At 33.5% G+C, this 13,421-nt stretch overlaps 1 protein-coding gene across 1 annotated transcript; it reads right to left on the bottom strand.

The window, feature by feature from the left end:
• Nucleotides 1-6,718: 6,718 nt before the first annotated feature.
• Nucleotides 6,719-9,107, bottom strand: LOC134852020 (high affinity cationic amino acid transporter 1-like). Its single transcript, XM_063868298.1, has 2 exons — nt 8,654-9,107; nt 6,719-7,989 (listed from the first exon to the last, which is right to left on the bottom strand). Exons 1-2 carry the CDS (start codon nt 9,105-9,107, stop codon nt 6,719-6,721), a joined length of 1,725 nt encoding a protein of 574 aa, XP_063724368.1.
• Between the last annotated feature and the right edge of the window lie 4,314 nt (nt 9,108-13,421).

The raw sequence follows: 13,421 nt of genomic DNA, 5'->3' as shown, positions 1-13,421 counted from the left end.
AATCGATCTATTTTGAAATTTTTGATCGACTTAAGGATCTAAAAAATCGATTCAAATCGATTTGGATGGATTTTCCGACTCACTAAAATGCATCGGAAACTCACTTAAATCCATCCGAATCGCATTTAAATCCATATTAAATCCATTTGAATCAATCTTTCTTGAAAACTTTGGATTGATTTAAGAGTGTTAAAAATCGATTTAAATCGATATGGATGGATTTTCAGACTCACTAAAACCAACATTTTTGCTAACATGGCAAAAAAAAACTTTTCAGAAAAAAATTGAAATAGTATATTTAGAAAAAAGGCAGATGTTATAAAACTCAATAAATTGATAAACATAAATCAGATTTTAAGCTCGAAAATATGCAATGAAAACATAGAAAATCATTGTAAACCAGGTTATGGGCAAAAACCTATGTAACAAACAAAAAAATTGTCAGAATAAAGTAAATTCTGATCTCAATAAAATGCAATTAAATCAAAGAAAATCATAAATGTAAATCAGACTATGGGCAAACATATGAAACGAATCAAAAAAGAGTCAATATAGATCAGTTTTTGAACTCCAATCATAGAATTTTATCGATATTTTGGTCTTTTTATTAGATCTTTTTTTATGCTACAATACGTTATCGATGTAAAATGAAAATTGATAGGCAATGAATAAATGCAATAAAAATTTGAGACTGATGAAACTCGAATGAAAAAATTTGACTTAAATCGATTTAAATCCGTTTTAATCCCCTTAAAAACAAAAACAAATTAAGACTGGAAAAAATGGATTTAAATCGATTTAAATTTGATTTGGATCAATTTTTGTAGCTGGAAATTACGATCAATTTAAATCGATTTTAAAACGATACAAATCAATCTTTATCTTTTTTATTTAGTCTTCATACTTTTTTCATACTAAAATCGATCTAATTTTTTTCAACATACTTTTTTCATACTAAAATCGATCCTAATCCATTTTTGTCAGTGCGGGTAAATTCACATGTTAAAATTTGCAAAAAATATGAACAAAATTTAAAATCAGCTTTGTTAGAGATTAAGTACTGACTGTACAAACTGTGAAAGACTTCAAAACTTGAAATTAACAACCAGAAATTTGCATGTCTTGAAAATTTCATATAGTTTTTTGACTGCGACGTTTTTCCTGCACTTTCACGGCTGTTGAATTCTTTGCTGGTTGCTGGAGTCTTGATTCTACTACTGCGTTTAAAATCTAAACAGTGAAATCAGCGAAAAAAAATCATAAAAGAACGAAAAAATATATTAAACTTCAACTTTTGACTTGCTGGACTTTGAAACACTTCCAAGTTGCGATAAGAACTCTATATATTTTGGCCTAATGTGAATATTAATTTTTCAGTAGAAGTTTCATTGCCTAGAAGGCCGCTTGTGCCCTCAAGAGACGGTGACTCAACCTAGTTAAAATTATATAATGCGTTTATTATCGTGTTTAGGCGTTTTTGAGATACAAATTTGAGCCAACTAAACAGCACACAGAAAACAAAATGAAACGGAATAAAGCGCGGTGACGGTTGGTGAACAATATTGGATTATAATTGATTTAAAATGGATTATAATTCAACTAAAATTTTGAAGAAAACATTTTCAAAAAAAATCCATTATAATCGATTGATTCGAAAAATGGTTTGTATTGTTTCGAAAAAAGTAACAATATAATCCATTTTCAATCGATTATAATAGATTCTTTTTGACATTTATGGAGACGGTCAATGAAAATCCATTATAACTGATTATCATCCATGGCACGTCATTCCGGGTGATACGTGTTGTCTGCTTGTCAGTCCAGAAACAAGAACTGTCATGAAAGCACTTTCCATGACCGCAAATTTCTAGTGCTTTTTTAATGTTGTCTCAATGTGCGTCTACCCATTTTTTGCCGACTGAGTGGGTGCTTGATAAACTGTTAAAATAATAATTAATGCTAAGGGTTGTGTTTTCTGACCTTTTTTCTGAAATTATGGAGACGTACAATGAAAATCCATTATAACTGATTATCATCCATGGCAACGTCTTTCCGGGTGATACGTGTTGTCTGCTTGTCAGTCCAGAAACAAGAACTGTCATGACAGCACCTTAGCGGTTATCGACGTATAGCGAGTCAGCTGGTAATTACAAGAAAGTGTTTTCCTTGTCTTGATTTAGCTTCAAATCTATTAACAAAGATTTACGTTTTTGCATGAAGCTTTCTGCGACTCAAATTTTTCTCTTTGTCTTTTCTGTCATACCCCCTAAATTATGAAAAAGAGAAAGGAAAAATTTTATAATAAAGTTGGATTGATATTACTAAGAAAGGCAAGATAGCATTATACGACTGGCCGAAAAAAATTGAAAACAAGTCATAAAGACAATGCTTAAACTAGATTTTGCTTTTTTGCCCTTTTATCCACACAAATTTCATAATTATGAGCCTAAATGCGTTTTAATTGTCGCTTACTTTTTCTGCAAATTTCCAACCTAATTCAACCCACCGAACATAAGCTCTTCATTTATACTAAAATTGATCCAATTTTGTGAAAAAAAAATTGATTTTTACACTTGAGAGAGCACCTGTCATGTATTAAGCTTCGAAAACTATAATTTTTACAGTAAAAAACAGCTCTTGAAAATGTTGCTTTTATTCTTGTTTTGTTGTTGTTGAGCCTTATCAAATGACCCTTAACCATTTGGCTTAAGCATAGAAGGTTGCTTTTCTTAGCTCAGTCCTGGTTTCAAATCTCGACCGGACTTTGTTTTTTTTTCATTGTGTACGAAAATTAAATTTGCTTCCGGGAAAACTGAGTTTTCATCTTCTGAATTGCCCTCTTATGGTTTGTTAGAATAGTTGCATCATCGGTTAATTTTTTGTGCTGTCAGCTTTTCTCATGTTGATGCAAGTGTTTTTCGCTTCCTCCTGTGTTTTTTCAAATTGGTAGACCTGGCAATGTATATAATTTTTTTATAATTACAAAGCTTTCTTTGGCCTTAATAGTTTTGGCTCATGTTTTATTGTCTTAATCACTTTCTTTTGTGTCATATTAAGCTTCAAAGGCAAAATTATTTGACTTTTGTTTATAACAGCGAGTTCGAATTGGAACATTTCAAAATTTGAAAACTAAATTGCCTAAAATTTTCCATGACCGCAAATTTCTAGTGCTTTTTTAATGTTGTCTCAATGTGCGTCTACCCATTTTTTGCCGACTGAGTGGGTGCTTGATAAACTGTTAAAATAATAATTAATGCTAAGGGTTGTGTTTTCTGACCTTTTTTCTGAAATTATGGAGACGGACAATGAAAATCCATTATAACTGATTATCATCCATGGCAACGTCTTTCCGGGTGATACGCGTTGTCTGCTTGTCAGTCCAGAAACAAGAACTGTCATGACAGCACCTTAGCGGTTATCGACGTATAGCGAGTCAGCTGGTAATTACAAGAAAGTGTTTTCCTTGTCTTGATTTAGCTTCAAATCTATTAACAAAGATTTACGTTTTTGCATGAAGCTTTCTGCGACTCAAATTTTTCTCGTTGTCTTTTCTGTCATACCCCCTAAATTATGAAAGAGAGAAAGGAAAAATTTTATAATAAAGTTGGATTGATATTACTAAGAAAGGCAAGATAGCATTATACGACTGGCCGAAAAAAATTTAAAACAAGTCATAAAGACAATGCTTAAACTAGATTTTCGCTTTTTTGCCTTTTTATCCACACAAATTTCATAATTATGAGCCTAAATGCGTTTCATAATTATGAGCAAATTTCCAACCTAATTCAACCCACCGGACATAAGATCTTCATTTATACTAAAATTGATCCAATTTTGTGAAAAAAAAATTGATTTTTACACTTGAGAGAGCCAGTGACACTTAATCGAAAACTATAATTTTTACAGTAAAAAACAGCTCTTGAAAATGTTGCTTTTATACTTGCTTTTTTGTTGTTGAGCTTTATCAATTGACCCTTAACCATTTGGCCTAAGCATAAAAGGTTGCTTTTCTTAGCTCAGTCCTGGTTTCAAATCTCGACCGGACTTTGTTTTTTTTTTCATTGTGTACGAAAATTAAATTTTCTTCCCGGAAAACTGAGTTTTCATCTTCTGAATTGCCCTTTTATGGTTTGTTAGCATAGCTGCATCATCGGGTAATTTTTTGCGCTGTCAGCACTTCTCATGTTGATGCAAGTGTTTTTCGATTCCTCCTGTGTTTTTTCAAATTGGTAGACCTGGCAATGTATATATATTTTTTATAATTACAAATCTTTCTTTGGCCTAAATAGTTTTGGCTCATGTTTTATTGACTTAATCACATTCATTTGTGCCATATTAAGCTTCAAAAGCAAAATTATTTGACTTTTGTTTATAACTGCGATTTCGAATTGGAGCATTTCAAAATTTGAAAACTAAATTGCCTAAAGTTTTCCATGACCGCATATTTGTAGTGCTTTTTTAATGTTGTCTCAATGTGCGTCCCATTTTTTACCGGCTTAGTGGGTGCTTGATAAGTTGTTAAAATAATAATTAATGCTAAGGGTTGTGTTTTCTGACCTTTTTTCTGAAATTGTTCTCCTTTTTCATTTTTTTCTATTTTGTGATTTCATCTAATTTGTATTCACTTGCTAGCAATTCTGAGCTTGATTATACCGCAAGTAATTCGAAACTCCACTTCGCCTCTCTGTTTTCTTTGTTTTTTAAGGGAGTAAAAAAATTAAGATTCAATTTTTTATCACGAGAATCCTTCCCCATTTCGATTTTCAATTTTGATGATCTACTAGGCAGAAGAGACGAATAGCAGAAAAAATCTAGTTTCATTAAAATTTTAATAACAGCCCGTTGATTATGCTTAACAAAACCTTTTTAAAACTGTGTTTTTGGCGCAAAATTATTGTTTTTTATCCTGCTGTCATGAAAGTTACTCCGCAGTCACATTTTTTAAATTGTTATCCTTGCAAGTCAAAACAATTTTGATCAGTTTATCTCTTATTTTTTCTAGCATTTGAGAAGTTTGCTGCCATCGTAATATTTTTGCTAACTGATTCTCAATTTCAGTTCTAGCAACAAAATGCCACAAAAACTTGACTGAAAATTGGGGTCACAAACCTTTCTCAAGGTCACAAACCTTTCACCGAACGCAGAGACTTTTTGATGTTCAATTGAGTTGTTTCAACAGCTTGTAAAAAAAATTAACACAAACTGCAAAATGAAAAATTATGACTCGATGTAAGTGTAAAATTTACAAACGTTTTATCCTATTCTTACACAAAGTTTTTTAAGATAACAATAATTTTTCTATATGTTGCTAGTGAGGGATTTTAAATTTAAAATCTTTCAAAAATTGAATTTATAATTTAGGCTGGTAACGGTTATGTTATTATTTGTTTTTTGATTGTGAGCACAACAGAAAGAATTTCATGAAAAAAAAAAGTTTTTGATATAAATACTGCTGAGTCTTTCTGGTACAGTTTTTTTGTCATTTTGTTCTCATCATTTGCGCTTTGTTCGAATTTATTTCGCGTGTATGTTAGTTCTTGTTAGTTAATATATTTTAGGTTAATTTATAATATATTTTTAATATAAGATATATTTTGGGAATGTTAATTTTTCAAATATCTGGCTCAATCTAAATTGTTGTAAATTGGTTGTAATTGGAGTTTGATTTTTTTCCTTCAACTTTTTTGGCCAAAAAAGTTTTGGTTTAATTAGAATCAATTTAGTGGCTCTTTAAAGCGTAGTTTGAGATCTGAAACAAGTTTTTGTGTGCGTGGGTGTTCTGAGGGGAAAGGAGACTTGCAGTATATTAAATTAATTTTTGATTTTTTTCCACTTTTTTCGACTTTAAATGTTTCTGCTCAGGTTATTTCGGCTTTGTTACCACTTGCTAATAATACTTTCATTCAATTGTCCTGTGGTATCTGGCGTAGAGTTAACACAACCGCTAAAAAAGACAAACGCTTCTCGTACTTTTTTTACCAGCGGTAGCAGGTGTAATGCAACCATGCGTTAACTTTTTTTAATGTAAATATTTTTGATCAAACGACTCTTGTGATAGATCCATCCCCTGGTCCCCTCTGCTTGAAGTAGTTGAACATACATTTTTCTAGCAATGACATTGGTTGTAATTTTACTAACTTGATTTCTGAAAATTTTACCAACTTCGAATTTTCATTTTTTTTTAATAGTTTTCCGTCCTGATAGGTTTCAGCCTAAATAATTTTGGATTAGTGTCCTCATTTTGTAACGTTTGATGTACGTGTTTTTGTGCGTGCATTTTGAGTTCAAGGGGATGTAAAATTTGATGATTCGTTTTTAGACTTTTTCAAATTTTTTTGATTTTTGAAAATGTCATTGACAAAAATCTGAGGCCTCATCATTTTGGCGAATAAAATTATAGAAAATGTTTTTAAAAAAAATCCATTGATAAAGAGCCGATTAAATTAGTTCTAAAAACTAGTGTCCCATTGCAGCCCGAGAAGCGACTGAAATTTTCGTGCATCATTTTTCCTTTACGACATAGTTTTTTGGTACTTGACATCACGAAAGAGAACTGGACCCGATAACGGAAATCTATACATAAGCCAAATCACATAATCTGAGGTCCCGGAATCGAGCGCGTGATGGTTTAAAAAAATTGCAAAACTAGAAATTGAAAAACTTTCCTTTAATATAATCAGTTTAAATTAGTTTTTTGAAATACATGAAACTATTTGACCTAGTTGAGACGAAAAATATCCCGAAGGTTTTTGTTACTGTGATTTTCTTTTCGAGGGTTCAAGTTAATCTCGACATCATCTGAAGACGAGGATGACATCACTTGCAGTACGGCAGTTGTAGTTCTGACCTCTGATTCAGCGAATTGACCTCTTTCAAGTTGACTGTTTTTGATGCCGTAAAATAAGTATACCAGTATTCCAACACTCATCCAGGCACCAAATCTAATCCAAGTTGAGAAGTTCAGTTGAGTCATAAGGTAAATATTGACAAAAACTGACGCCCCTGGAAGGTAGGGAACAAATGGCACTCGGCAATTTGCTTTCAGGTTTGCTTTATTATCAACCGATATCAGCGATAAATATGTGAGAGATAACACAGTGAACACTAAAAATATGCCAATAGAAGCCAAGTAAGCAATCATATAATCTGCGGTCTCAGAGTGCTGCGCGAGGTTTATGAAAACGTTTGTTATGGTTGAAAAAATAACAAATGTCAGCAAAACTAAAAACTGTCGCATCGTGAACGTTTCGCGGTTTTTCACTAAGGCCTTTGATTCACTTATAGGGAAAGGTTCTCCGGTAATCAGATCCAAAGGATGGTATCTTAGAACTATGACTGACAGTGCAATAAGCAGATAGGCTAAAAGTGTTCCGATCGACAAAAACTCTGCTAGTTCTTTGAGAGTCAGAAAAAATGAGAACAGACAAATCAGGATGGAGCCAACGCCTGTGGCAATTATCGGAACGTGAGTTCGGCTACTGACTTTCGATAGAAATTTAAACACAATTCCGTCCGAAGCCATGGCGTAAAGTGATCTTGGCATTGTGATCATACAGCCTAAAAGAGTGCAGATCATTGCAGCTATCGCTCCCGCACTTGAAATATTCTTAGCCCACTCCCACTCATTATACGCAAAAGCAGACGCAAACGCCGAATCGTCGCTGATTTGCGTGTAGGGAATCATAAGAGTCAACGAAGCCGAAACACCACAATACAGAAAGCCGGAAAAGAAGACTACAAACGTTAATGCAAATGGTACTGAAAATCCAGGGGTCAACGCTTCTTCACTCGCCACAGTCAGAACGTCGTAGCCTACAAACGCATAGTAAGCTTGAGCTGCGCCCTCAAAAATAGACGAAATTCCGTTGGGAGCGAAGTTAGTCCAGTTGCTCGTGTCTGCTAGTATGATGCCACAGATGATGAAGAAGAAGGCGACTGCCAAATTGACACATGTGAGGACGTTGTTCACAAACACCGACTGTCTGATTCCTGGAAATCAATGGCAAAGAGATAGTTAGATGCATGTTGGAAAATGTGCGATTTGCCTTTTTGGTGTGCGTGACTGAGGTGCAAAGGTGAAGGATTTTGTGGACATTTTTAGAGCCCCTTGTTCAAACACAAAAAAAACTATTGTGAGGAAAACTGATGATAATTTTCAAGTCTTGATTTTATCATATTTTTTAAAATGTCCCTACGTTGCGTTAAATCTAGGGGCGGATTTAGGGGGGGGGGGCAATGGGTGGGGAGACCCTGTTTTTTCTTTGGTGCTATTTTAGAACAATCATTTTTTGTTGACCCACCCTAAAGACGCTTTTGGCGCCAATATATAGTAATTTTGAGATGGGGGGGGGAGCGTGCGCCAAAAAAACGCAATTTTTTCTGTTAAACCTTTCAAAAAGTTCCTAGTAATGTGTGCTTGGCTGTGGCAGAAAAATTTTGGCCAAAATAGGGTCTTTATCTTGATCAAATTTGTTTACCTTCAATAAATTTGTAGATCCGCCCCTGTTTGCAACTTTTGCAAAAAAGGGACTCTAGGGAGCATGGAAACTCAATGGTCAATTCACAACAATTTTGAATGTCTACTCTTTTCACATACAATTTGACTTTAATCAATTTGCTATGCAAAATTGTGAAAAGAAAATAGAACACTTACCCATGCATACAACAAGTGCCAGAAACACAATGATGATAGGGGCATACGGGTCGAAGTTCCTGCTCAACAGAGCTTCAGGAGTCGCTTTTATGATAGCGTTATTCGAAATGGCATTTATATATCCAAGCAAGCCTCTGGAAACAGCCGCGGCCCCTATAACATGTTCCATTACCAAGTTCCAGCCAATCACAAAAGCGAGAAGTTCTCCGATCGTCAAGTACGTGTACGTGTAAGCCGAGCCCGCTTTCGGAACTCTGGCTCCAAACTCGGCATAACACCACGCTGACATTCCGCTAGCAATTGCGGCGATGAGGAAGGAAACGACAAGTGCGGGTCCGGTGATTTCGTGGGCTATCTCACCTGCCAAAACGTACATACCGCTTCCGACCATCCCGCCGATTCCGATCAAAATGAGATCAAAAGTCGTGAGGCATCGGTTCAGCTCCGTTTTCATAGCGTCTCCTTGAAGCCTCCTCCGACGCAAAAACTTCCCAAGCAAATTGCTACCGCTCATTTTAGTGACTGTACTAGTTACAAATTTTGCCGGTTCTGTAAAAAATACTCACAATTTATGTTCAAAATTTTCAGATAAATATTATGATCCGATTAGTGAGATTTTGAACCGAATTATAAGTGAAGAGGAGTCAACATAAAACGGATGTTTGGTTCCAGGAGAGCTCAAATACAAGCAAGGATAAATTTTGATCGCTTAGGGTCCAAGCTGTATAAATTGTTATCAAAATTTTGTTCACCTGGAGTTGAATAAAACTATCGGTAAAATTCAATTCATAAATAAACGTTTTGTTTGAGAATCAGCAGAATAATCATTAGATTATGTTACGACTTTAAGGTATATCAAGATTTGAAGTTTTGATACAAATTATTAAAAAAGCTTGTTTGTTGATACAAAAAGCTAGTTTGATATAAATTATAAGAGTTTTGTTAGCTATATCAATACACAAACTAACAAACCATGAAAACAGTTTTATTGGTAGTATTGGGTTCGTTCTGCCTTATTTCAGGTATAAAATTGACATTCAAAGTTTTGACTTCATTCAAAGTTTTATACTTTTCCCAATAAAAAAACTTATCTCAATTTGTGGTATCGGAGTCGAAACATGCGCAGTTCTCTGCAAATGTTAATGATCAGATCATAGAAAGAGATGCATGTCTCGCAAGTACAGGTTCAAAATCTATAGAAAGAGAGTTGGCCACGCATAATGCAAATAAGAATCTGTAGTTTTATATAAAAAGCAGTCGGCTTAGGTTTTAGGATGTTTTTCATATTTCGGTAATTGCATACATACCGATTAATTTAAGAAATAATTCTTCGCTCAACTTTTAGCGTCCTTGTTTTCAACTGATTTTGTCCATTCAGTTCGTCATACTCTGTGTTACTTAATTATATAGATGGGCGTCTAAATTTGATTTCTTTTTAGATCTCATGATAAATTTTTCTGAGCAACAGTTAAAAAATTGATTATTTTAGATATTTACAAAATTATGTATTTTGGATTCAATTTTTCTCCCAAAAATTTGCCGGAAAAACAGTTTCGATCTTTCATCTGATAGCCAAGTATTGAAAAAAAAGGCGTCTTTTTCCACCTCTTGTAATTTTTTGCACATATAACTGTAGTGATGTTTGGAGGAGGCAACGAGGAGACAACGAAAACTGCAAGCCTATATTTTCAATTTTCTCCGTTTTTTTAAATCTTTCTCTCAAATCATTTGATCGATGCATTTTGTCATCCAGGTTTAATTCTTAGGTTAGGTTAGTTTCGGTAAGAAGGAAACAGAAACTGATAATCTCTGTGGAGTTGAATTGGTGAGTGAGCACTGAAATGATTGTCCAATAAGCCCGGAAACCTCTTTCTTGTTCAAAAAAACATCTTTGGCAAAAATCAACAGCACTGCTCTGGTCAAAAGGCCATGATTGCGATTTTAGACTACAAATGAAGACATAAGAAGCCTTGGGTGCATGCAGGTCGACTTTCGAGCCTAAATTGTGATTCAAAAAAATTATTTGTTATGATTCGTTTTCACGAAACAGACCAATATGGTAGTGCTAGCGCTCGATCGACCTAGTGTTTTTAAAAGACCCGTAGTATTAGTAGCTAGTAGTAGAACAAATTTAGTTCGGAGGGGTGAGGAGGGTGCGGAAAAGAGCAGGAGTGAAAATTTGTAGCTTGTTCTAAAATCTTTTAAATGGCCATTTATTGTTTTAGATTATTCAAGAAATTTTATACAGATGACTGATCACTGTTTACTCTTCCCTTCCAATACTCAATTATCACATATTAATTGAGTAAACATTTACAAATTAAAAAAAATATAGCTGAGTTCAAAATGTAGCTTGAAAACAAATTTTGGTTTATGAAAAAAAAAATTTCAGCAATTTTTTTCAGCAATATAATTAGCTGATACAAACATCTGGAATCTTCAAAAAAAAATAGAATTTTTTTTATTTCTGCTGAAAAATCAATTTTACTATTTCTTGAATTGAGTAATGTTATTCAAAATGAGCTTTCGAAATCTTAATGTTGATGATTGTATGGATACTGAGACCCAAAAGTTTTACCGGAATTTTAGCTTCATCATCAACGTTTCGATCGTTTAATGAAGATTAAAACGATTCAGACTTCTAGTCAGACGAGCAAGAATTCGAAAATCTTGAAAAAAAGCAACAACAACCATGGGAATCATTTTGCAATGGTTGTTTTGATGGGCAGTAAAGGCAGTTTAGAGAGAAATCTTTGATAAAGAAATGCAAAAACTATATCTGAGCCTGTTTCGCCAAACAATTCCTACACCAAAAAAGTTACGTCAAAGTCGATTTGAACAAAGTCAAGTTCTTCACACAGAAAAACAGACACCTCAAAGCTATTTCAAAAAAAAACCTGAAAAGTCCTCGTGTAGAAAATTGTTTCGAACTTTTACTAACAAATATTTGCATTCAAATTTAACTACTATCTTTCAATTCAGCATACACATAGTAACTCAGTTAAATTATCTTAAATGGCATCAAAAAAACTAATAACAAAAGATTATAATTTTTATTGTCCAATAGAAAGTTCAGTCATAAAACGGACAAAAAATTTACTAGCATAGCAAGATAAAAGACATCACTCAATTTGATTTTACAAAGACTGAAAATTGAACACGTCATCTGCTAGATAATCTGTGTTATTACAATTTGATTGAACTCAATTAAAATAAACTTCTTTTGCTTCTACTGTCATGCAATCATTAATCGTTCATTGTGTTGATTATAAATACGTAGAATCTGTAACCATTTCAATTGCCCGCCTGGTGAAAGGACATGAAATTCGTCCAAGTAAAAACGTATTTAATTTCTATTATTCGCTGTTTTTTATTGTTGAAGATTACAAAGCCAAATATTATTGGCTCATCGTGACAAGTTGTTTTCCCAGACATCTCAATTCAAAAAAGATTGTCATCAATCACATCGTAGGCCCTGAACAATAACAACCAATTTTACTATTTCTTGAATTGAGTAATGTTATTCAAAATGAGCTTTCGAAATCTTAATGTTGATGATTGTATGGATACTGAGACCCAAAAGTTTTATCGGATTTTTAGCTTCATCATCAACGTTTCGATCCATTAATGAAGATTAAAACGATTCAGATAAAAGTTTGCATCGTCGAAAATTTTTGTTAACTCAATCTTCTATTGTTATCTCGTAGTTTTCCTCACCTGTCTTTCCTTTTTTTTGGGTATGTATGATTACCGCCTGTTTCAGAACTTTTTGAGACTCAGCGTCTAATGTGTTTTTAGTCCTGCAGTTTGGAGAAGAAGGCGGAAAATGATGATGAAGATGTTTCGGAAAGCTTATCAAAAGACTCCAAATAAGCAGATGGAAAAAAAATTATTTGCCGACACTCAATATGCTTTGAGAAAATGGTCTAATGAGGTAGCTGCTGCCAAAACCTAACTAATCTGTCTTTAAAACGAAATGAAGGCAAGGCTAATGAGAAAAATGTATTAATCTTCTTGATAACATTGATTTTTGCGAATAGATGAAAACTGACTTAATATTTGAAATATGAAATTGCGAATTAAACTTAAGTCATAAAATCCGCTTTTGAATCCAGTCACTGCTAACTGTTCGATAAAGGATTTTAACTTTTTGTATAATTGAAATAATTTGTCAAGTTAGATGCAATTTCGTTCATATGAGCTTCTTGGTAATCAATTATTTGTCTCAATTGCTCAATTGTTCCAAGATATCCTCAATGTTTTACAATTGAATAGCAGTATTTTGTTAAGATCACTCATATATTGCATCAATGAATGAAAAAGCTGTTGTGATGAATGAAAAAGGACCATTGTGATGAATCGCAACAGGTAATGGTATAAGTTGTTTTGTGAAACGCAATTTTCTCGTAGATATAAATGGTCAGAAAGATCTTGGTGTTCGCCGTTCAGCCGAACAACTGGTTCAAGGATGGATTCAAAATCGAAAGTAACAAATGATTGATAAAAACGTAGCTCGTGTGGCATACGTATACCAATTCGAATTTATCAAAAAGGGAAGAGTTTGAACTGTATTTTCCACCTGGGTAAACATGCCCTTGTCTCATTATTAGAGTTTTTATATTGATTTTCAAATTTTTGAGCACTTAGTAGAAAAAAAAAATTGGAACAGAGATATTTTTTGAACAATTGTTCAAATTGTTAATCAAACCATAGTGATCTCAATTGTGAGAAAACTAATACGGTTATTTCTATCCTCGATACAACAATC

This window comes from Symsagittifera roscoffensis, chromosome 7 (assembly GCF_963678635.1).
Source record: "Symsagittifera roscoffensis chromosome 7, txSymRosc1.1, whole genome shotgun sequence".
Lineage (NCBI taxonomy): Eukaryota > Metazoa > Xenacoelomorpha > Acoela > Convolutidae > Symsagittifera > Symsagittifera roscoffensis.
The sequence above is the reverse complement of the archived record's forward strand: the minus strand, read 5'-3'. Positions and strand labels throughout refer to the sequence as shown.

Bases quoted from the DNA above. Each gene is read 5' to 3' on its own strand.
- LOC134852020 (XM_063868298.1), bottom strand. From the start codon at position 9,107: ATGAAAACGGAGCTGAACCGATGCCTCACGACTTTTGATCTCATTTTG. The intron at 7,990-8,653 runs GTAAGTGTTCTA...ATTGATTTCCAG, and splicing joins GGCACTTGTTGTATGCATGG to GAATCAGACAGTCGGTGTTT.